Here is a 22,701-nt window from a genome sequence, read left to right on the forward strand (position 1 = left end):
TCATATCCATTTTCTGTAACATTTCGATTGGAGGGACCTTTACATATTATACGTCTAAAGATCACACGGAAAGACACGATAAGTTTGTCGATTTTCTAATTTTTATGTCACTTGGCAAGACTACTATCGATATTTTTAATATGCTCAAGAACAAACGGATAACAAAAGCACATATTTAATCCTAGGGTAAATGAAAATATAGTTTGGATAATATAAAACTCATTGAGATAGATATACATACACATAGTGTATTGAATTTTAAAATTATGTACATTAAAAGATAGAAGGTGTATGACCTATCATCGTCCTCCCCTATAGCCTTCGTATCTTCTTTATTTTCTCTTTTCTTTTTCTGTGATACATATGTATAGAAAAGATAAAAAGGAGAAGGGGAAATGGAGCTATAATAGAAAATTGCAATATTAGTTCGCATTGCGTGCACTTGTAGCTAGCTGTAAGAGTTACGTAGATGACTTTCTGCACGCCACTGAATCATCAACGCAAAGGGCCATGATAACGAGATAACGTGTTACGAAATAGAGACAATTAAGTAATCCGAGTTACACGCATTTGCCACGCAATATTGGGTTTTCAACATGATTCTTGTTTGGAAAAATAACACTGGGTTAGCTATCGCTAAGGGAAGTCATACATTTATTCATGATCGTTAAATCTTGTCATTTGACCCATTAACCGTCTACATTGCGCTAGCGCAATATATCACATTTGTAATCTTTTCTCAAGTAATCTACATTATTGAATTCTGTTTCTCAATATCGAGATTTGTTTAAATATCTTTTCCGTCACATCCTATACCTTACGATTTTCTAAAGTTCGAAAATATTGACATGTTTTTAACATTATGATAAACTTCACAATCATTTAATTCTTAATTCTTTTCTCAATCGCAGGAATTCCGTTTCTGAAATATCTATTACTCTTAAAAAATTTCTGTATTGTGACAGAATAATAAATAAGCTATTTTATCTATATTTTTTGATAATGCTGTGTTTACGGAATTTTTATGTATTTATTAAAGAATATTAAAGAATCATTTAAAATTTCAGATATTATATACTATATATATATTATATATTACTTTAATATTTATATATATATAACCATTGAATACATAAGGAATATTTAGTTAACATTTAACGTTTTTCATTAAAATCATTTTATCATAGAATAAATTCTCCATGTGATATGTTTGAAAGAAAAGTTATACAAGATAAAATTTAGATTAAAGTAACAAAAAACGGTATAATCTCGAGTAAAGTTCGTTTTCGATATTTCAGCTCCCTCTTCCAGTCTTCGATGATGACGCATTGTGGTACTAGCCTATTTCCTGAACATCAGTATCGGTAACGTGATCGCGAAGTGGTAAGATAAAAATTGAATTGTGTATTGAAAAGAAAACTGCAATCAATCTATTCACAATAGACACACAATCGTATCATGATTTTAAATAAACCTATCACTTAACTCGATTGATAAACACAAATATATGTATCTTTTATGATAACGACACCTATTCATTATCAAATGAAATTTTTGAGAAAGAACATGAAATTTTGTATTTTGAAAGACTCGAAGATAATGTGCGAAATAAAATAAATCATTTTGATTAAATTTATTATTTAAATGAATTGATAAACACAAATAAACCCTTCATTATAATTTATCCATTACAAAATAAAATAGAAAAGAGCATGAAAAATTTTATTTTAATGAAACATAAATACATTGATACAAATAAAATAAATATTTTTAATTAGAATACAAATTATATAAGGAACTGGAGAATATTTCTAAAAAATTGGGACGAACATATTTAATATTGGGGATCTCTGTTGAGATCTTTATGAGCAGCAGATGATATAGTAGACCTCTGTAGTGCAACTAATGAAATTTTAGCATTTCTGCGAATGAAATTCAAGAGAATAATCGATTCCAACTGCGTTGCCGAGCACGCAAACTGAATAAAGTGCATGTAATTTTAAACAGAACGCATTCCACGTAGACAGAAACGAGGACCGAGAAAACATTAACTACGCGCACAGTGTGGAATTCCTTTCGTAAATAACAGATGAATTTAATAATAACTTGTTACAATTCGAGAAATTAATCGGGTATTATAGAATTTTTAAGCAGCCCTCACGAAAATAACAATGCTCGTGTTAATATGTTTTAATAATTTATTCAACGTTCATTACATTTCGTAATTTTGAGTTGCTTCGCGTACAAATATAGATAATATTTAAAACAATAATATTATGATTACTCTTTGTCTATTCTATGAATAAAATAACTTCCTGAACTAATAACATGATTAATTTCTTCAAATTTGAATAACGCATAATAAAAAATGTTGAAAAAGTTTCATTTTATATATTTTATAAACTTCGTGATATTCTACGGAATATCATGAAGCATAGTTTGATAAACAAAGAGTACTCAGAATCTCTCGATAACAAATTTCTCGACCGCGATTTCCTTCTGAATTGATCGGTTCGACAAAGATAATAATACTAGATAAACATATACTTTCGTTATACATACATCGTAAACAACATCGTATAAAACATATATGCATTCGATTTATAGTAGCAATTCTATCTACACGTATGTTACAAACATCATTTTGATTTTTTCTTATTCGATAGTTTTCTTGTTAGAAATTCTTTTGATTCGTATTTATTGCAATTACGTGTATTTTGGACTTAATGATAAATAGCAATGTTGCTCGTAAGTAGTACTTACTCAGCCTTACAGTTTTCCTAGTCTTGAAATGCGACGTTTTGTGCCTCGCGAAGGAAAATACATTTGATGTTTGATATTCGAAGCGATACACAGCCTAGAAATGGGTATTAGCTGTTAAAAACAGCGTACCTATACTTATGAAAACTTTATAAAAATAGTTCATTATTTCTTTGCATTCTGTTCCTCGTGGACTAGCTAATTTATTTAATTTCATATGATAAAATGATCAACGCATCGACTCATGAACAATTAAAAATATTGATTTTAATAAATTACAAAATTTGTAGCTGTTAACGTAATAATTAAAATAACAAAAATCCTTTAAGTAACTTTATATGTCTGATGTTGAAGATTTTAAGAAATGCTTATTACGTATCAAGTTTTCTTGTGAAATGGTTTGAGATAAATTAATTACAAAAATAGTGACGATGTAAAATTGTCTTAAACTTTAGTAATAAAACAATTTAACGATTCACGTATTAAGTTAAATTACGTATCTCGTAAAATTAACAATTTCTTCATTTTTATTCATTTAGTAGCACCAGTTCGATATTCGGAACGTTGCTTCGTTGTCGTATGACATAGAAAATAATTTCAATCGCTTTTCCTACGAGTGATAACGATTATTTTCGTTCAGCCTTAGAACTGAGCTTCGATAAGAACTCTGTCGCCTGATTGTCTCCCTTTCTGTGTTCTAACGCTTGAATTACGTCCGTACCTGAACATAGAATAACAATCAAAATGTAAGAGATAAAAGTAGATTAGATAAAGGGAATTAGTTAGTTATGATTAGAGGAAAAGTAAAGAAAACCTACTTTTCCTTGTAGGACGTGAAAGATTCAAGTGAATTTGGTCGAGAGACTCGATTCCTCGATCTGGTCCCGTTTCAGGAATTTCGCTGAATGGTAGGAAAGCCTCTGCCATGAATCTCGATCGAAGAAAATCTTTGTCCTTTAGTTCGAAAACTACGATTGCGTTTTCTGTGGCTCGTTGTTCGCTTGTTAGAGGTCTGAAAGTATTTACATTAGTTAAATCGGAAATTTTGGAAATGAATAACATTTTGGAGAATAATAATATGCTGTTCCTGAAATGTTATAAAATTAGGCGAAAGGTGGTCTGTTATGGAAAAGAAAGTAAAATATGTAAATATGAAAATTTTTGTATCCAAAGTTTACTTTTCATTTACAAACGTACTTACATACTGTATTACTAAAATGCCAAATTGATATTATAACGTTTGATCTTTTTCCTGTCTTTCGACAAATTGTATATCATCTATGTCTGTAAGATTTTCAAAATCGATATTCTTGAAAAATAAGCTACGGATGAAGAAATTTAATTTTATACTTTTGATTTATTTTTGCATAGAGAATCAACTCTTCTCTGTTTATATAATATTTTCGTCCACAATCTATATCTTGTTTATGTATTCAATTCTCTTAATATTTCTACGCATTATACATACATCTATTATGAATAGATATAATATAATATTTACATACAATGTTTCCAACGATCTATTCTCTATCGAAAAAGAAAGGTTGACTATTACTCACATATTGAAAATTTCATCGTACAGCGGATAGAGATTTTCCTTTTGCACATGCGTCTTGGGCAATTTTACGTCGGCGAACTTTTCCTCCGGAAGTAGCTTCACCTTCACATATGAATCGCAACTACCTGGAAGATAGACAGAACAATATTTTCAAGCTGTTCTTTCGAAACACCAGAAAGACCCCGATATAGGCTCATGCACGATGAAAGGTGACTGTCTGTATTCTTGATGGGTCTTTTGTCTATGAGGTTCCACAGTGTCAACAACATTTAATATATTAAGTTGCTGCATAAATTTTCTTCGTCATTTCGTTCATATAAACACGCTATCAATGTTACAGTAAATATAATATTGCTATGTAAATCGACATAAACTATTCTTACTAGTCCATTCAGATCTGTCAATAATCATCCACTCAGAAGGATTTTTATTAGGTTGGTGACAAAGTAATATCGGTTTCTGAAGATAAGAAGACAAGTTGACAAGAAAACCATTTTCAAATAGACAATTTACGATAAAATCATTTTATGAGAATGGTGTTTCGTATTTATAAAATGATATTTATAAAATAAAGATATAAGGTAACATTTACGCGGATAAATGTCATAAATCGAATGTGTAAATTTCTACTCTGATGAACATACACAGAACTTATGCAGCAATTTAATATGACATAACAAACGAAAGAACACACATTTTACAGCGGTTAAACATTCATTAAATAACTTTTGTATTATTTGTTATGTTTGGAACCTTATAGAAGTTTGCATCACTCGTGATCAATTCCATGTTTCTAACTTAGGGAAATTATTCGATATGCAAAGTACTCGTACATTCTCTAGCTACAAATACATAGTAACAGAAAATGTAATATAACAGTTTGGTCAGCCGTGTTCATGCAAATCTGGAAGTCTAATTATCGCGAGGGCAGGCATGAGAAATTCTAATTTTAACAGTGATGAGGAAGAGCGTGTTTTTTTTTATTTCTTTATTTGACATCCACGGTTTACATACTTGTCTTCCCTTCTTTCAGTCTTTGTTTAGATTTTGTATGAAGTTTGTGCTTGAGAGTAGACACCTTGCCTACCAAATCGCCTACAAAATCGAAAGAAAAGATCATTCTCTTTGTCGCGAACCACCCGCTCATTCCCGTAACCGATTTACAGTGAAACAAACAAACGTTAACGAGCTACAAAATGAAAATCTAAGTTCAATCTACGTTGATGATGGAGCTTTGCGTTTTATCTATCGATGTGTGCAATTCTGCTTCTCTTTGACGGTTCAGTATAACGTATTGAGTGATGCTCATAAAAAGACTGATGCGATTATCATTTTTTAATTAAACGGTTTTGCAAAATTTCTGAAAGAAATTCTCTTAATAAATTTCTTTTTCTAACTAAATAAAGAAATAAGAGGTACTTGATCTACGTACAGTTAATTTTGTAGATAACAAATTATAAATATTACAGTAAAGTATTTTTCATGAATTAATTACGTTTGTTTTGTAATTTTTAAATGCACATTAGTTTTCTATGTATTTCGTCTATAGATAATGAATACGTCATCGGTAATAATTATCTATAGCATTAACTTTTCTACGAATAAATCATTCAATATTTTTATACATTCTATATGATTCATATGTGACAATTGATTTGCTAAAATATTTGGTTATCAAAAAGATGTCGTACAGTGAAAACAATATTTAAGTCACAAATCGAACTCTTTCGTATTCTATAAATTCCAAAGATAATCGCACTTTTCGTTTCATCAGAACCACCCATAGAAATTAAAAAGTGTATAATAAATTATGTCTCGCTTAAAATCTTATTTTTAGCACTCATGCCTTAAATTGTAATTTCGAATTCAAATGTTCTTTAGAAAATAATGTCAATTTTTCTTCTCTTACCGTTACTGTCGACTGGTCGTAATTTCCTCGCGTTCAATATCTGAATGTTCAACGAATTATCCACAAACTGCGCCTTCACGGTGATCTGCCCGTATTCAGATTCTTCCAACTCGTTCTGTTCCTTTATTCGTTCCTGGTGGTAACGATGTATCAGGTCAGCTGTCTCCAGACCGTGGAGCTCCAGAAGGTGTTCGATCTTTTCCAGAACTTTCACGTTTGCTATCTCGTCAGCTCCAACGTTAAAATATCGAATGAGGGTATGCAGAGTGCGATGGAGGTTCGAATAAAACGATGGTGGCCTTCTTCTCTGTAATGCAAAGATTTTCCGCTTTCATACTTTTTCAATACGCAAATTACTAAAAACCATTTTCTTGTCATTTATATAAGAGTAAGATCGTTTGAAGAGGGAAAAATAATTGGAGAAAATAATAAAAGAATGACGAAGAATAGTTTCTAGTACCTCTAGGTTATTATGTACTAATTGATATAAGCTTTCCGATAGCGTGTCCCAAATAACATGCAAGATCCTCTCAAAATTGTCTTCATTAAGATGATCGTGCAACGTCGATAAGTTACTATCAAGATATTGTAGAAGTCGATCCATGGTATTGCTGGTCGTGTCTATCAACTCTGCCCCCTCCATGAGATACCTTTATCCAAATTATAAAGGTAACAATTAATGAGAAATTAAATACGGTAGAACTTCATTTAATGGAACGAAATTTTTTAAATATTTTTAATTAAATCCGTTTATATGAACCTGAACTATGGGCGTAAAATATGTATGGAATGTAAAATAATAGATAGCGAGAAAAATTAGCGAACCTATGAACCGTTTATTCTATAAGTTTTGATAATTGGGATTACATAAAATGTGAAAAGTTTGCTATAGTTACCTGTTCATGGCAGGAGACATCTTATCCGCGACGACTTGTAAAAGTTCTATAATCTTGTTCTTAACAGTGTCAGTGGCATTATCGATGATCAGCTGAAGCGTCTGTTTACATCTGTCTGCGTCTTCTTGGGTTTTCTTTTCCGCTAGCTCATCCACGATGTTCTGAAGTCCTAGATCGTTGGCTAATGGCGCAATTGATGTTCTAATGTAATCGATATTATTGATCGCGAAGCACCACGCCGTTGATACGGAGAACCTCCTTTCGTACACGCTACTTTCTGACAACTGTTCCAATTCCGTGGTCAATTCCGCCTTCTTCGCCATTTTATCTGCGTATGCGATAGAACATTTGCAGATATCCTAAAAATATGTAATGCGGTATATTTTTCAGGAAATAAAAAATATTTTCAAAGTTTGTATTTTTCTTTCATTAATAGCTATACTAAGATACAATTAACTCATACAGTTTAGGAGTTTTCTGAGAAAAGAGTCTGTAGGTTTATGGTATATTGCGTGTATAGGTATCAAATGTATTTTCCATAGTAGAATTATTATGAAATTTTTATTTTGTAATAAGGAAGACGAAGTTCGAATCACTTCTCACGAACATAGGTAATATTAGAAAATTAGAGCTGGGACTGCTAGTACAATTTAATATGGATTTTGGATTGTATCTGAATCTTAAGATATGCGCGTATGTAGCAAAATAAGAAATAAATATTTGAAAATCTTTCGATCAAAAAGTCGTTCTTTATGGACTTACGTCTATAATTTTGGCAATGAAAGTGTAGGAGCCTTCCGTATCCGGCCATGCGAGTTGTGTCCAAAAGACTTTGATTTGGTAGAATATCGTTAATGTATCCACGGCACTTGAGCTGTATTGGACGGAGTTATCGACTGCTTGCAACGTGTCAAACTCCACGGCTCTGTCTATTCTTTTCAGGGCCTTGTACACCGCTATATCGAGCCAATGTGCCACACCAGCTCTAAACCAGTTGTAGTAAGTCTGTACTTTCATCTCTTCCAGCTGCCCTTCGGCGCATAGCACTTGGCCAAGGCTAAAAAGAATTATATTTTATAATTACTTCTGAATATTAGAATATTGGCAGCGAAAAAATTATATACAGAATACATAACGACTTACATAACGTATCTCTGCAACGCAAGATACAGTTCGAACAAAGTCGTTCCCAGATTTAATTCCACATCAGTGTTTTCAATTTCAATTCTCTTCAACCTGCCGCAGACATCCTCTATAACAATCATACATATATCACTGATCCTCTTCTCGTACATCATGTACAGACATCTTGCATAAGGAAAATTAATTCGTCTGAAATTACAATGGAATTAATTTCAAACAATATTCAACATCATGCTTAAATTCTGTCTAAAAGATTTTTAATTCTCACTTGATAAACAGCTTATCGTAATTGTCAATAGCATTTTGTAAATCTGCTCTAACAAGTTGAATCACTTTGATGTGATACTTCAGCGCATCTTCGTCTGATTCATTTTCCGGGAAATTATTATTCAATATATGGTCGAACCTAAAATACCACAGAAATAAAATGTTTAATTATTTAATTCGCTATTTATAAGTTTTAATATTTTCTTAAGATTGTACAAACGCTCACCATTCGATACCACCCTGTTCAACAGTGTACTCTAAAGCTTGAAGGACACTTAGTGTTTCGTCAGGGTCTGGAAACCAGGGATACATTTTTGCAGGGAATAGATTAATGTCTTCAGGCACTTTAAGGGACGAAATCGACGACAGAATTCTAATGAAACAGAAAAATTCGCTTTGAAAACCTCGAATATTGACTGTTTTCATAAACTTTTGAACACAAATACAGTAATGTCTTTGCTAGCTGATCATTGCTATCCTCTTAAAGTATTTGATTTCTATGTTTAACTTCTTATTCTTTACATTAGTACACGCTTGTAATTTCTTAGATTATCTGATAATTTTATTTCTTAAAATCATATTAATTGAAGCTCTTAAAATTCTCCTTTAGATTGTGATAATAAAGTACAAAATTTAATCTCTTTGTATAAACGAGTATTCTGTAAGAATTGTTTTAACAGATTTTGAATCGGTTCTACGTGAAGTATTACGTGAGAAATTACGTAAAGTTCTGGTTAATAATCTTAGAGCATCTTTTATTTCTAGTAGAACTTCAACGTTTAACGTAGATTATGTATTAAACATTTTTCAATTTGCAGCTAATATAGCAACTGTTCTAAAATTTTTGAACTGGATCTCTACTTTATTCGCATTCAATGCAAACGAAATACACCAATTCTCTAGAATTCTATTTTCCTTGATAGTTGATCAGATACGATGCCACACTACGAACAGCTAACACGGAAATTCTGTACTTAGGATTCACATAGTTTATTAATAATCACCCCAAAATCGCGGACAACTGTGTCATGGCGTTCTTGTCTCCAATTGTGAGCCTCCTGATCTTGCGAATACTGTTCAGACACGAGTATAATAACTTCTTCGTGGCGTCCCAAAATAATCTTGTTTCGTCTACTGAGAAAAGACCATTCTCCATGGGCCTCAGAAGGTCGATTGCTAATTTATTGAAGACAGTAAAGTTTAACGGATGTTCTTGATGAATCCTTGAATATTCTATCCATTGAGCTAGCGTCACGTTTCTGGCTAGTAAACCACGTTGAGCACTGTGCTGAAGAAGAAGAACTTCCGCTGGCGCTGACCATCGACCGCACCAACAGTATTTCTCTATTTTCTGGGTCTCTATTTCGTATAACAATAGCACCCTGATCAGGTGTCTGTACTCTTGTGCGGCCACCTGTGCATTGTGCTCGGCGCTGAAGGCCAGCCTTAGTTTTACTACACCACGTCGTTTTGATTTGTTCTTCTTCTCGAGGGAATACCACATTGTGTGGCCTGTTGTTGGTATGTCCTAATATTGAACGAGAAATCAATCTTAGTAGATTCATAGTTTGTTAATGCACTAATAAGAATTTATATGTTATGAAAAATTCATCTATAGTAGACTTTAATGTAAATTATTTGAAGAATCTTCTAAGGAATGTAATAGTTCTATGAAACGAAATAGTTTTTGATCTGTGATTAAACAAAGATTAAAAGCTTCTTACGATTTGAATTTTAGTTAACATTTTTTTAGTGAGTAGTTTCTGATTTAAAAAAAAAGTAATAAAACTGCTATATATTTAGGGCTCTGGACCACTGATAATTAAACTAGATTTTTAGTGATAAATCAGATGATGAATTTAAGCAAACTTAGAGTAGAAGTTAAATAATGACAGGGATGTTTGATTATTTTATATACCTTCAAAGGTATCCTACAGCGACCGATAAATTCGTTATCATGGCAACCAGTAGTGGCAGTAACAGCAATTTCTTTCGCTAGTTTTACCAGTCCTCGAACACCCTTCACGTCTTTTACTTTACTCATTTTCTCAGGAACTGTTTCAGCAGCGTCAAAGTCCCTTTAAATCGAGGAATAAAAAAATAATATCTAAACATGTTGTTAAGAAATTTTACTCCAATTAAAGTCTTCGATATGAACTTACCACACTTCTAGATACAGTACGTCGTTTTCTGGGTCCTCTAGAGGGCTATAAGAAATCATGATTGAAGTTATATTACAATTTATGCATTACAGTGCCGAAATTTAATCTAATGGATTCTAATACCTTATATTATATTTCACCCAAATTTAATATTGTATACTTTATTGGCCTATGAATTCAGCACTATTTTAAATATTTGATTATTTACTCATGAAAATAATGATAATAATGTAATATGTATTAGATAATGCTAATATTAATTTAATTATTACAATACATGATTAGCATCCAATTTCTCAAAAAAGGAATCAGATACATCCGCAAGATTATTTATTATAAAAAATGGAATGAATAATCGTAAATTTCTAGTATTTTTAATAAATAGGTAAATTAAGGTAAATTTTAACAAATAATATTCGTAACACCATTATTTTTCTACTCTTCCATTGTATGCCTTCTGGACGATTCATATAAGGAAAAAAGTGTAATTCTTGTCAAACAACATTTTCTCAAACTTCGCTTTAAACAAACATACGTCTGTCAACTCACAGTTCGAAGTGTTCCTCCCACACTGGGCTCAGTGTGGTTGTTTTCACGGCAGTGTTATATCTCCTCGTGGGAGCAGATTCGAGGTACAGAGCGCAGAAAGGGTCGCTTTTACCATTAGAATCTTTCGACACAAGTTCTTTGGCTTCGATCACTTCGACGTTCAAATGCATTTCTGGTGGCTATATAAATTATAAATAATTGACTTACTATTTTATAATTTGTTGAAATATTGACACGTGGAATTGGCGACGAAATTTTTACCTCCATGTTTTTCGTCTCGTGCAAAACCCTCTCGTGCATATCGTTGTCAACTTTGAACGCATTTTGAAGGTAGTTCAATAGAGTTTCCAATTCACACTCTTTAGAAACGTCGTAACCGACTTGGTGTTGGGTCATAAACACCAAAGCAGCATACAGCTCCTCAATCTACAGATAATATCAAACGTTCTAAACTAAGGTCAAAAATATAAATATTAACAGAGGAGTGGGCGGGACACAATATTTTAATATCTAGATACTCGGTGCAAAAAGATAAAATATGACTTCTTCCCTTATGGTATAATCATTGTATGTAACAATAATAAAAAATTCTTTTACTAAACATTGATAATATTCGTTTTGTCTCTATTACTGTCACTAAATGGCATAATTATAGACATTCTTTAACATTTAATACATGATTGTCCATTGCAGCTGACATATGTAATGTAATATTATTTGTAATATTCCACAAAACATAGCACTGATACGCGAATGAAACTACATATTACACAATCTAATAAAATGGGACACATTTCTATCGAATCTTTTGTAAAAAATAAATTAATAAGTTACACAAGTATTTACTTAGGTCTGTAAATAGAAGGGTAATTACTTCTCAAACGTATCGTAAACATCTGAAAATAACCTTCAATTGGTTTACAAATGTTGATAATTAAATAATGTGAGAACAATGTGCAATCGATTTACGTCACACATAATTGTACCATCTGCTAGTCACAAGACGCGTTGATAAGAGACAGCGAGGAGATTTTAGCTGCTAGTCGTTTGTCGAAGCGTCGCTCGTGGTACGATATACTCACAGTTCAAAGTTCTTCAGCCGGAGCATTAAACGCATGCTTCAATCGAGCAAATGATTGGCAACGAACAGATACGTATTGTGTGAACAATTTTGTTTACTTTTTATTAGTGGCACCTTCAAATTCAGATATGGTGAAGTAATGAACTGCGTAAAAGTTCAAAGCCACTTTATTTTCACCATTCTTCTTTTTACATGTGGAGAAAATTATTTCTCTTTTTACGTAATTAATTAAAAATCCAGCTGTTTAATTGAACAAATATATTATGTAATAAAATTTATAGGAAGATTTGCAAGATTGCGAACTTTGCAAAATTTAAAGCTTCTTATTGCTTCTACAAAGCTTTTATTCTACGTTATGATATTTATTAAGATTTACAAAATTGCAAGACTCGTACAAGTTTACAGATCCTCGTTGCAAGTTGCAAGTTTTTCATACTTGAAAGTTGTTTGTTGCAAATTAGCGTGGATTTCACATTTCGCTAATTGATATAAAAATATATATTATATAAGATTAGCGTTGACCTTTTTTGACGAGGAATTATACTTATGTACCTATTTATTTGTATTACACAACTTTTATTATAATTATCTGTGTGTGATATATTTTTTTAGCATATCAAGTTAGTAATTCTACTGTCAAACATTATGAAATTTGTATGATACATTATATCATATCAACCACAAAATTTTCAATATATATGACATATCACCATCGTATTTAATATTTCTATCAACAAACCGAAATCTTCACCGAATAGACTCACCGTCATAGCCTGGAGCAGAGTATTGGTTCTGCGCTCGATTTCCGCTTTGGGCACGCCACGGAAAGTGTTCCTTCCCCGATTCAGCGTGGCCACCCCCAGGGGTGGGTTGGTGCTCACCATTTTCTTATTTTTCAGCACTATACTATCTCATGTCGTTAAACTTCACTTCTAGATAACTTTCACAGAACAAAACCAATATCACGTATCACGACATGCTACACTTTTATACATTCAACATCTGATGTAAACATCGATTCGTCCGAGCTTTCTGTGCACCGTCTGTTCGAAGAAAATCTTTCATTCATTGCCACGACCAACTGTCAAGGTTTCCTCCTAAACGATGTCGAAACACGATTTCGAAAGAAAAAACAAACTGTCAGCCAAGAACAATATAGTTTATGCACTGACACTCGATCGAGATCTCACTTCCTCTTATTGACACTTTCATCTTTGAATTAGAATGACCACTCGCTGTGCAGATGGTATAGATTTATAATCACGTACAGATTGGAATAAGGTATAGGTGAATATTATAAACAGACTACGGATATTTATGCATTTACAGGGAATTTGAAAGTGCAGATGTGTACAGAATATACAAAAATGTATAAAATATTCGACATATTATAAAATTCTTGTGACGTTACATTACGTTATAATTTATAACGAAAGTTTTTTAATATGTAAGTTCCGAAAATCTTGCAATCTTGTAAAATTATAATGCCCAGTCGAACGAGCTTGTTCAATTTTTAATAATAAATTTGTTATGATATTCAGTAGGCTCAAATTTAGATTCAATTTCTTCAATGAAATGAAAATATGAAATTGCGTATAAATCTGCAGTTTAATAATTATATGTAAATGATCGAAAAATGACGAAATATTTACTATTCCATTTTGGGTTGAGATAATATTGGTAGAATAGGAGGGTCGATACGGATGCCCGAGGATCGGCAAAGTTTCGAAAGTGCTGCACACACGACGAGTATCGAACTGCTCTAAAAAGCAAGAATCATAGCGTATGCTAGTACATTGTTGGCCGATGATGAACTTCGACGACCGCGACCTTTGTTATCGGTGCTACGTATATTTATTCGGGCGCGCTTATGCAGTATGCATAATCGAAAAGGAGTATCTAGTCCAACTTACAAGAACGTGGACGTTGTTTGAAGAAAAACACAGATAATATAGAAGTATAGATAATGGAATATCAATGGCCTTTTTGTGTTTAGAAGATTTTGCAAATCCGAATTTATCGAATTTATTAATACTTGCTAAATGGCTGAGATAAATAAACAGCATAATATATATTGATAAAATTAATTACTTGAAAAACGAAATCGTGGAACATTAACGAACATTGACGAAGACTTCGAAACATAGAATTTGTATTATCTCTTTGCCTTTGAAAGATTTTGCAAACATAGAAGGAGTAAATAGTAAGAGAAATAAGTATTATAAACAATGGAATAAAAAAAAATATGTACTCATTGAATTGAGATAGCTTCCTTCCTATTCTCTCGAAGTCGGTATAACAAAATTCGATTATTCGCTGGAAATTAACTGAACAGATAGATAGATAGTTTTATTTCAACCTAGTAGCCTTAAAATAGATCTTGATTTACAAATTTTTGGAGATTATCTGCGTACCAGCAGTTTGGTTTCGAAATCGAAGATTAATTTGGATAGTTTTAGGATTTAGTTTTAGTTATATGATGAAATTTATGGAGGAACTCTGTGATGTTTCTCACGGCATTGACCTAATTTCAGTATGTAGAGCAGCTAAATTTGTCCATTTAATTAATTACTCAGCGAAATGGAGAGTTACAAATGCACCTTCCTGTTTAGAAAGTGGTTTGGAAGTGGTATGACCAGACAAAAGAATAATTAAAACTTGTGCTGAATAACGATGGTCGTCTTGAATTTAAATCTCAGTCTATACATAATTTATTGTTATTTCTTTTGTTATTTGTAACTTCTAAATGTATCATTCATGAACTTTCTATCAATGTTCTATGAAATCTCGATGAATTCTTTATGAAACTATTCATCATCAATCATAATTCATTCATTCATTAATCATAAAAAGGACATTCAATGTTCTTCTAATCTCATTTCAATAGATGTTTCATATTTTTGAAATATTTTATTTTTTTTATATTTAACACAGCTACTTTATATTTATTTTTCAATAAGCCGTCTGTATAATCAAATGGAGTTACTTATAGAAGACTTTATATATATTTAGTGTTATTTCAAGTAACTTATTTCAATAAATCGTTCTATATCTTTAGAACTGATTCATACTCAAAAAGTGAATATCGGAATCTTTCAGCCTTCGCAATTTTTCTATTCTTTTATTTTATAAGATTTCTACTTAATCTGTCAGATACCATTTTTATAATAATCCAATTAAATTTATTTCTTATAAAGGACTATTATAAAACTATTTATTAAATTTCAGTCCAAGAAAGTTATTCCAAGAAATTGTTCCATATGTTTAGTTCAACTAATTCATATTTAATAATTCGATATTACAAACTTTTAATTTATATTTAATCTTGGATGGATCATTGCCAGGCAATCGAATTTACTATTTATAGAAAACTATTGATGTTATTTCGAGCATTATTAGGAATTACCCTAAAATTACCATAAATAACCATTTATAATGCGATAAACAAAAAAAGTTTCTACCACGGAGAGTTCATAATTTTTTATCAGTATTTTTCGCTAAGCTTATATTTAATCTTCACCTCATCATTCTCAGTCCGCAATCCGGTAACGCAGAATCTACTCTGATACCACTTATATTCCACATTTTTCTGGATTTTCCATTGCGTAAGCATCACTTGTAAATCATTCGTTCTGCTCGTCTTGTAGCAGACAAATTTCTAAGGTTACTCTTTTTTTAGCGCGTTCCTCTCGATCGACCTCTTGAAAAGAACGTCGTCAACGCGACGACTTCTGACCAAAATAGTTGTTTCTCCTTTGCTACTTACAGAGAATCGTTCATCGTGACAGGTTCAAAATCTTTTTCAATCATCAAATTGAATTATCTAACTTCTTCTTCAATGTAGTAAAAAGACTTGGTAAATTGACCAAGATACTTCGTCGTTGGCTTAAACAGAGAAGAGTCTCTTTGAAACTGATTATATCTAATGAAACGGAGGAATATATGAGAAAGATAGAAAATCCGTTTGGACCAGCGACTCACTGAGAATCAGAAAAACTGGGCCATAGCCTTTAACATCGTCGCATAGTAGTGGTTGCCAAGACCGATTGACTCTGACAATGAGATTCCATTTATTTGTACGCGTTTTGTGGTTCGCCTAACATTGGCCCTTTTGGCTTGATCGAGCCTTAGAGCGGGAATAATATTTGTTTTACTGACTTAGATGCTATTGATTGATGATATTATATGCTATTTGCGGATTAAATGTCTCTGTATAATATGCAGTTAAATATATTTGAATATATTTAATAACATAGGTAATATTTTCGTTTTTATCTCTAAAGTAAATCAACTATACGAATACTTTTGACTCTTTGTATCTTAAAATCCAATTAAACATATATAGGTAAAGGACGATATTCAGAGGGTGAAGTAGCGCTCTACTTTGTTTCTACGTTTCTAATCGTGTTCGTAAGAATACAAATTTACATAGAAATCCACAGTTTAATTATAACGTTACGCAGTTTGAAAGACGTTACAAGAAAATTGCAACATATCTAGATAATATAAATTATAAATTCGATTGATACGATTAAAATTTTCTTGGGACCACAGAACGAATCCAGGAGGTCATCGACAGAAGCCAATTATTAAATAGAAAGGAAGAGCAATTTCCTTTCCCATTCAAATTACAATTCAATCTGAAACGGAACAAAGATGCACGGCATTTACTCGCGGTCTCACATTTCTTTCGCCCATTTCTCTATGCCGTGCACGGCGGCAATTTAAATACCGAAGATCTGGCGTACTCATTGGTCGCTCGGTTAACTGCCTGGCCAATGGAAAACGCGAAAACAAGACAATGAATCTGCACAAAGGGAAACTATGCCGTATCCTGTTTGAGGCGACCCACGGGACAAGTGCAACCACAATGCGTATTCGTGTGTTCGCACAATTGCGCCCAATGAAAATTGATATACCACGGCAATTAGCTCATTGACCGGAGGAGGCACGCGTAGATAGCCTACGACGCCGACGTCGACGTTCCCGTCCTTCGTGGCCAGGCCCGATTTTCACGATGCATTATGCAAGTTCGTCTAAATTCGACCGCCCACGTACCAGCCGGATTTATTTTGCTACGGGAACAGGAATTAATTTCGGAGACGGATGCCTCTAGGACGTTTCGCTGAGCCATGAATGATTTTTATTGCTATCTAATGTTGGCGGAATGTTACGAATTATCGTTAATTACAAAGATTTTTCAGGGAAATGTTAACAATTTTGAGCGCAGAAATGAATAAGAATTCGCGTAAAGCGTTTTGGTAAATTGAATCGCGCTCGTTTCGCCGAACTGTGAATAATTTTTGTTGCTAACGTTGGTGGAATGTTATCGTTAATTCCAAAGATTTTTCAGAGAAATTTTAACAATGTTTAAAGTAGAAACGAATGAGAATTCATGTAAAGCGTTCTGGTAAATCGAATCGCGCTCGTTTCGCCAAACTGTGAATAATTTTTGTTCCCCGATGCCGGTGGAAAGTTTAAGACAATCTTTAATTGTAAAGGTTTTCCAGAGAAGCTTCGGAAATTTTTAAGAATTCGTGTAAAGTTTTGGCAAACTGAATCGACTTCGCGTTGCATCGAATCGGGTTTATTTTTTGATACTATTGCATGTTTCGAAAATATACACTGTTCGTGGAAAGCTTGACCTCAGCATGAATTTAAAAAAAAAAGTATGCAAAACATTCAGCAGAAGCTTTTAAAACAGTTGCCGATTGACAACGAATTCCAAATTTCGTATTAAAGGTTCTTGATCGTCGACATCAAAGTTATTACGCGTTTGAGCAAACGACCAAGAAGTTCACTGAGAAATTGGAAATTTGACAGCGAAAAAAATGTACTTTGAGCTACATGGAATTGAGTTTACTCTGAGATTCCACTGATCTTCTAATTATAACATGAACATTTCAAGATACATATATATATATAAATATCTAGAATCTACCGAAAGATCTTCTAACTATGATTATTTTTCATTCAATTTTTGCAAACCATACAATTTAAACGAAACGTACTTATAATTTTCTCTACTTTAATTAATTCGAAATCGTGTTATTTGTGCTACAATAAATTTTTAGACATTTTAAACGCTTTATGTCAACAACGTATGAAATACCATGTTCTTTAAGGCCTATGTCTTGGAGCAATTTTTTACGAACATTTCTATACAGAATGAAGCTATATTACTGACAGTTTGCCAATTTTTGAAGACACAGCAGAATGCGATCGATCAACCCAGTTTTCTCGCTAGGTTTGATTTATTTTTATGATTGCTCCCTGACTTTCGATGAGCGGGCTTTTGCGCCTTAATTACCAACATATAAGACTCTGTCGAATAGCCAATTGCCACACAATACCAACTTATCCTCTCGAGCGGAAACCACGATCACCACATCTCGATTCTCAACAAGTCCCATCAACCTTACATACCTTCGATCTCATTACTTCCTGTTACCTGACAAATTTCTACCACCGCGCGTTTTACACCGGTCGAACGATAATTTCAATAATTCTTATTTAAATTTTTATTTATTTATATTTATTTAAAATTTTATAAGCGAGAAGAGGGGCAGAATTTTCGATACTTCATTTCGGAGTACTTTTCCACACACTGAGACGATACAAAGTCCACACCACAGTTTCTTTCATTGTTCTTTACACACGTTTTACTCTATTGGCGGATTACGATACACCCTTATAATGTTTGATCATTTTGTGTTACACTTTTCAAATAGAGGCACCCAGGACTTCCGTGATGGTAGCTCCAGACGGAAGTACCCGGACAGGACAATCGTGGTAGCTCGTCAACTAGAAAGGAGCTTGACGAAGGCGAGTAGCACACTGCCAGGAATAGATGGACGGACAGATCGGAGTCGTCGTCGACAACGTCGACGATTCAACTAGCGTCACACACTGGCTACGCTACAAAACCAGAGTCGCGTTTCAAATTGAGCTTAACTGTTAATTGAGCTTAGAGGATAACACCCTACCGGTTGTACTACCGTTCCATTCTATCGGTGAAATAATATTACGCAATCATTCACGTTACCTGTTCTTCCCCTTTAATCTTCCGTTTCGAATGATTTTGTCGGGAATCGAACAATTAAAATGATTATACATTTAGATAACAGTTTCTTAGATAACATTTCTTAGATAACATTGGTGGAATTAGAAAATTATTTTACTGCGGTATGGGATAAAATTAGAGAAGGATCATTGTAGTAGACTGTATATAATATCCAGCAGGCTATATATAAATATTCTACGGAAAATTGAAGGAGAAAGTAAGAAATATTACGAAAAGTTAGGAAAAAGTTTAAAAATTAATGAAAGTTGGAAGAATACGAGCAAAATTATGGAATATTGGGGAAAACAATTAAGGAAAACTTGTCGAAGAAACTGAAGAAATTTTCTTGAATGGACTATGCGAATTGTTTATTGCAGAAATTATCAATGCTTCTGAAGGAATTCTGATATTTTTGAAAAATTCGGCTAATCCAAATCCGTGTTAATAATTCGATGAATTGATCCTTTGAAATTGGGTCAAGTTCAAGATTAAACTTAGGAAATACGTGAAACAGTATATTATAAACCCTAATTAAAAAAATATGTATAGCAATGTCATTCAAAGATTCAAGTAGCGGAATCCGTGAAATAAATTTCATAGTCTGTCCTTTCATAAATTGGATAGTCACGATCCTTCAGCAATTACGGATTAAATTGCGAATTAAGAGATACGTAAAAATTATTATGGTATAAAAGTAGTATTGAATACAGATACAAGCATAGTTCTATTTTTACACACCATAGTAAAACTAACAAAAGGGTGGAGATGAAACATAATAAGTCGCTAGAGTCCAAAGTAAGAAATAGGATAAAATGAAGTTAATTCTAATAATTGTTCAAGTAAAAGTAAAAATGATATAATAAAATGTATCCTATGGAGTACTACAAGATGAAATAACTCTACTACCTTCATAAGAACGTTATAGTACTCACATATTTCTCGTCGAGCCGAAGGGAAACTGGCCAGTCGCATATCCCCAGTCGCATTATTCTCAACACGGAAATTGAGATATAATCGAGGGTGCGCTAATATTTCAGGTAACCTGAAAGTTACCACATTTTCAGGCGACCAAAATGTTGCTCGTGCCAGGACACGTAACTTGTTCGGACATTCGATTCGAACTGGGGCCTTTGTGAGATCAATATCGTCTTGTTACCACCCTACGATGCAATATGCCGGCGGCATGATTCAGTCATCAATATCCAGTATTGAGATAAATAAAGAATACAATGATATTCGAGCATAGTTACAGAATATTTGATTAAAATACTATAAACATTGTAATAATAGGACGAAGATTGAAAGAAAATTGAAAAAACAGAAATTCTTTGAAGGATTCGATTTTTTAGAGGGAAATTTGTAAAAATTCTATCACACAAAAGCAAGAAAATTAATTTATGCAAAACGTTACCTATCGAGAATAATTTGATTGAAATCCATGTTAAGAATTAAGTTTTTTAAATTAAGTAATCTATTTCTGTTTCTCAGATTTATTATTTATTAGTCTAAAGCTCTATTTGTCAAGTAATTTTGAATTGGAATTCACTTCAGAGATCAATTTTTTATTAAACATAACATTTTAAGTTAAACGAAAAATAAATTTTAGCAGAACAGGTTACTTGCCGAACCATGTAATTAAAATTCGTTTTAGGGATTAATCGCTTATCGGTAAATTAAATCGAAAATTAAATCCAAGATTAATACCATCAGGTTACAATGCTCTTCACTATGTATGCATTATATTTGATCATTATTTCAAGATACTTTCCCACGACTTTTCTCCATCTGTTTCCCATAACTTCCCACAGAGCATTCTATAAACCAAGCAAATAACGATAAACAGACCACTCGTATTCGTATTGGCGTAGATAAGTCTATCAGAGTATTTTAAGCGGTTCGATGAGGCGTCGAGCGTTCCATTCGCGGAAGTCATTGATATTTCGAGTTATCCGGTGGCTCTCGAAATTTCAGCAAGCCAAGAAAAGAAACACTCGAACTTCGAGATGTGGCGGACATTTAACATCCACCATTTAAATCAACAGACGGACAAACGAAAAAATGAAAGATTTTATGGCCGATTCGCAAGGAAGAGTACACTGTGGTTACGTATGTTTTCAAAGTCGGAGATTTCGAAGTAAATGAAATTCTGAAAATTAAAAGACTCGATAAAATTCTTGGAGGAATTAGAAGAAACTTTAAGCGATTTTGTGTTTGATTAAATAATCGAATCTTGAGTAAAGAGAGAAACAACGTTTCTTTAGGTTGCACACGATTCTTCAGGAAACTTCGATAGAAACGCGCGTATAATCATAAAATATATATTTTGTATTGTAAAATACAATGATCTTAAATCTTATCATTTAAAATAAAATAATAATAAAGAATTGTTGATAATTTCAAATACGGCGAAATGCAATAGAAATTTTTCGAAAAGTTCGGCAGGAATAATTAGAACCTTTCAACAAAATTATCATGTATAGTAACAATTTAAATTTGTCTAAAAATTCGATAGAAATGTATCTCGTATTAATGATCATAGTAAAAAAACAAATTGATAATAAATAATGTCTGGTAACTTAAAATACACTGAAAAAAATAAAAGTGGTATATAACTCACGTTCCATCCCATAGATTCGGCTAAGAAATTCGTGGCATGCTCATTTTCGTCCCTGTCGCTGTCAGTCTCCAAAAGTGCATCGACAGGCTCCTCGATGCTACCTTCTTCACTGAAATTGTCCTCTTCCTCTCCCGTTTCCTGAACCTCGTCTTTCTTCTTTGGAAGCGGTCCTTCCTCCTGTTCCTGCGCCCGAACCTTCTCAGCCAATAATGTCCCAAGATTTTCGAAGAAACCGCCATCGGTATCTTGTATTCTGTACATACGTATTAAGAAACAAGGAAATTAATTGTAGAAGATAATACTAAAAATTGTATCTAAATGTTTATATCAACCCTTCTTACTCTGAGAAGTTTTTGTTGCATCAATCAACGATTTCAGCAATATTTTATAGTAGTGCCGATTAAAGTCAGAAAAAATTTCGTATAAAGGAAATTATTAATTTTTGTAAATTTTTTTATATTAAATAATAGCTTTCTTTTCTTTTTCCAATTTTTATGAATGAAAAAGAAATCGAATGAAAATTTGTACTGTATTAATTTAGTAGCGCTAGTAAAGCATAAAGGATCAATGTTTCATTGAAGCAAATGCAATGTTTGCGTTAATCGTTTAAAATATTGCATGATAATATAAAGGAAAACGTTGAGGTTAATAGGTGGAATATTAAGAATAAGTTGCAAGAAGCTAGTGATGAATGAT

The 22,701-nt window shown here is 32.7% G+C and overlaps 1 protein-coding gene across 8 annotated transcripts in view; it reads right to left on the bottom strand.

Moving 5' to 3' along the window:
• Positions 1 to 2,184: 2,184 nt before the first annotated feature.
• Positions 2,185 to 22,701, bottom strand: part of LOC132914078 (protein unc-13 homolog 4B) — a 36,816-nt gene continuing 16,299 nt past the window's right edge. For 4 of the 8 annotated variants that reach the window (XM_060972884.1, XM_060972886.1, XM_060972887.1 and 1 more), the window contains 17 exons: positions 22,006 to 22,258; positions 11,506 to 11,670; positions 11,245 to 11,423; positions 10,696 to 10,740; positions 10,452 to 10,611; positions 9,538 to 10,061; positions 8,760 to 8,906; positions 8,535 to 8,672; positions 8,267 to 8,455; positions 7,886 to 8,180; positions 7,124 to 7,482; positions 6,688 to 6,877; positions 6,228 to 6,534; positions 5,333 to 5,413; positions 4,320 to 4,443; positions 3,579 to 3,772; positions 2,185 to 3,481 (listed from right to left, as the gene is read on the bottom strand). In XM_060972884.1, the coding sequence (XP_060828867.1) occupies positions 3,387 to 3,481; positions 3,579 to 3,772; positions 4,320 to 4,443; positions 5,333 to 5,413; positions 6,228 to 6,534; positions 6,688 to 6,877; positions 7,124 to 7,482; positions 7,886 to 8,180; positions 8,267 to 8,455; positions 8,535 to 8,672; positions 8,760 to 8,906; positions 9,538 to 10,061; positions 10,452 to 10,611; positions 10,696 to 10,740; positions 11,245 to 11,423; positions 11,506 to 11,670; positions 22,006 to 22,258 (3,445 nt within the window). In that variant the 3' untranslated portion in view covers positions 2,185 to 3,386. Of the gene's footprint in view, positions 3,482 to 3,578; positions 3,773 to 4,319; positions 4,444 to 5,332; positions 5,414 to 6,227; positions 6,535 to 6,687; positions 6,878 to 7,123; positions 7,483 to 7,885; positions 8,181 to 8,266; positions 8,456 to 8,534; positions 8,673 to 8,759; positions 8,907 to 9,537; positions 10,062 to 10,451; positions 10,612 to 10,695; positions 10,741 to 11,244; positions 11,424 to 11,505; positions 11,671 to 13,089; positions 13,561 to 13,977; positions 14,773 to 18,751; positions 19,244 to 22,005; positions 22,259 to 22,701 lie in introns of those variants that run through there. The other 4 variants (XM_060972890.1, XM_060972888.1, XM_060972889.1 and 1 more) reach the window with 4 other exon arrangements.

The sequence above is a fragment of the Bombus pascuorum genome, chromosome 14 (genome assembly GCF_905332965.1).
Source record: "Bombus pascuorum chromosome 14, iyBomPasc1.1, whole genome shotgun sequence".
Classification (NCBI taxonomy): domain Eukaryota; kingdom Metazoa; phylum Arthropoda; class Insecta; order Hymenoptera; family Apidae; genus Bombus; species Bombus pascuorum.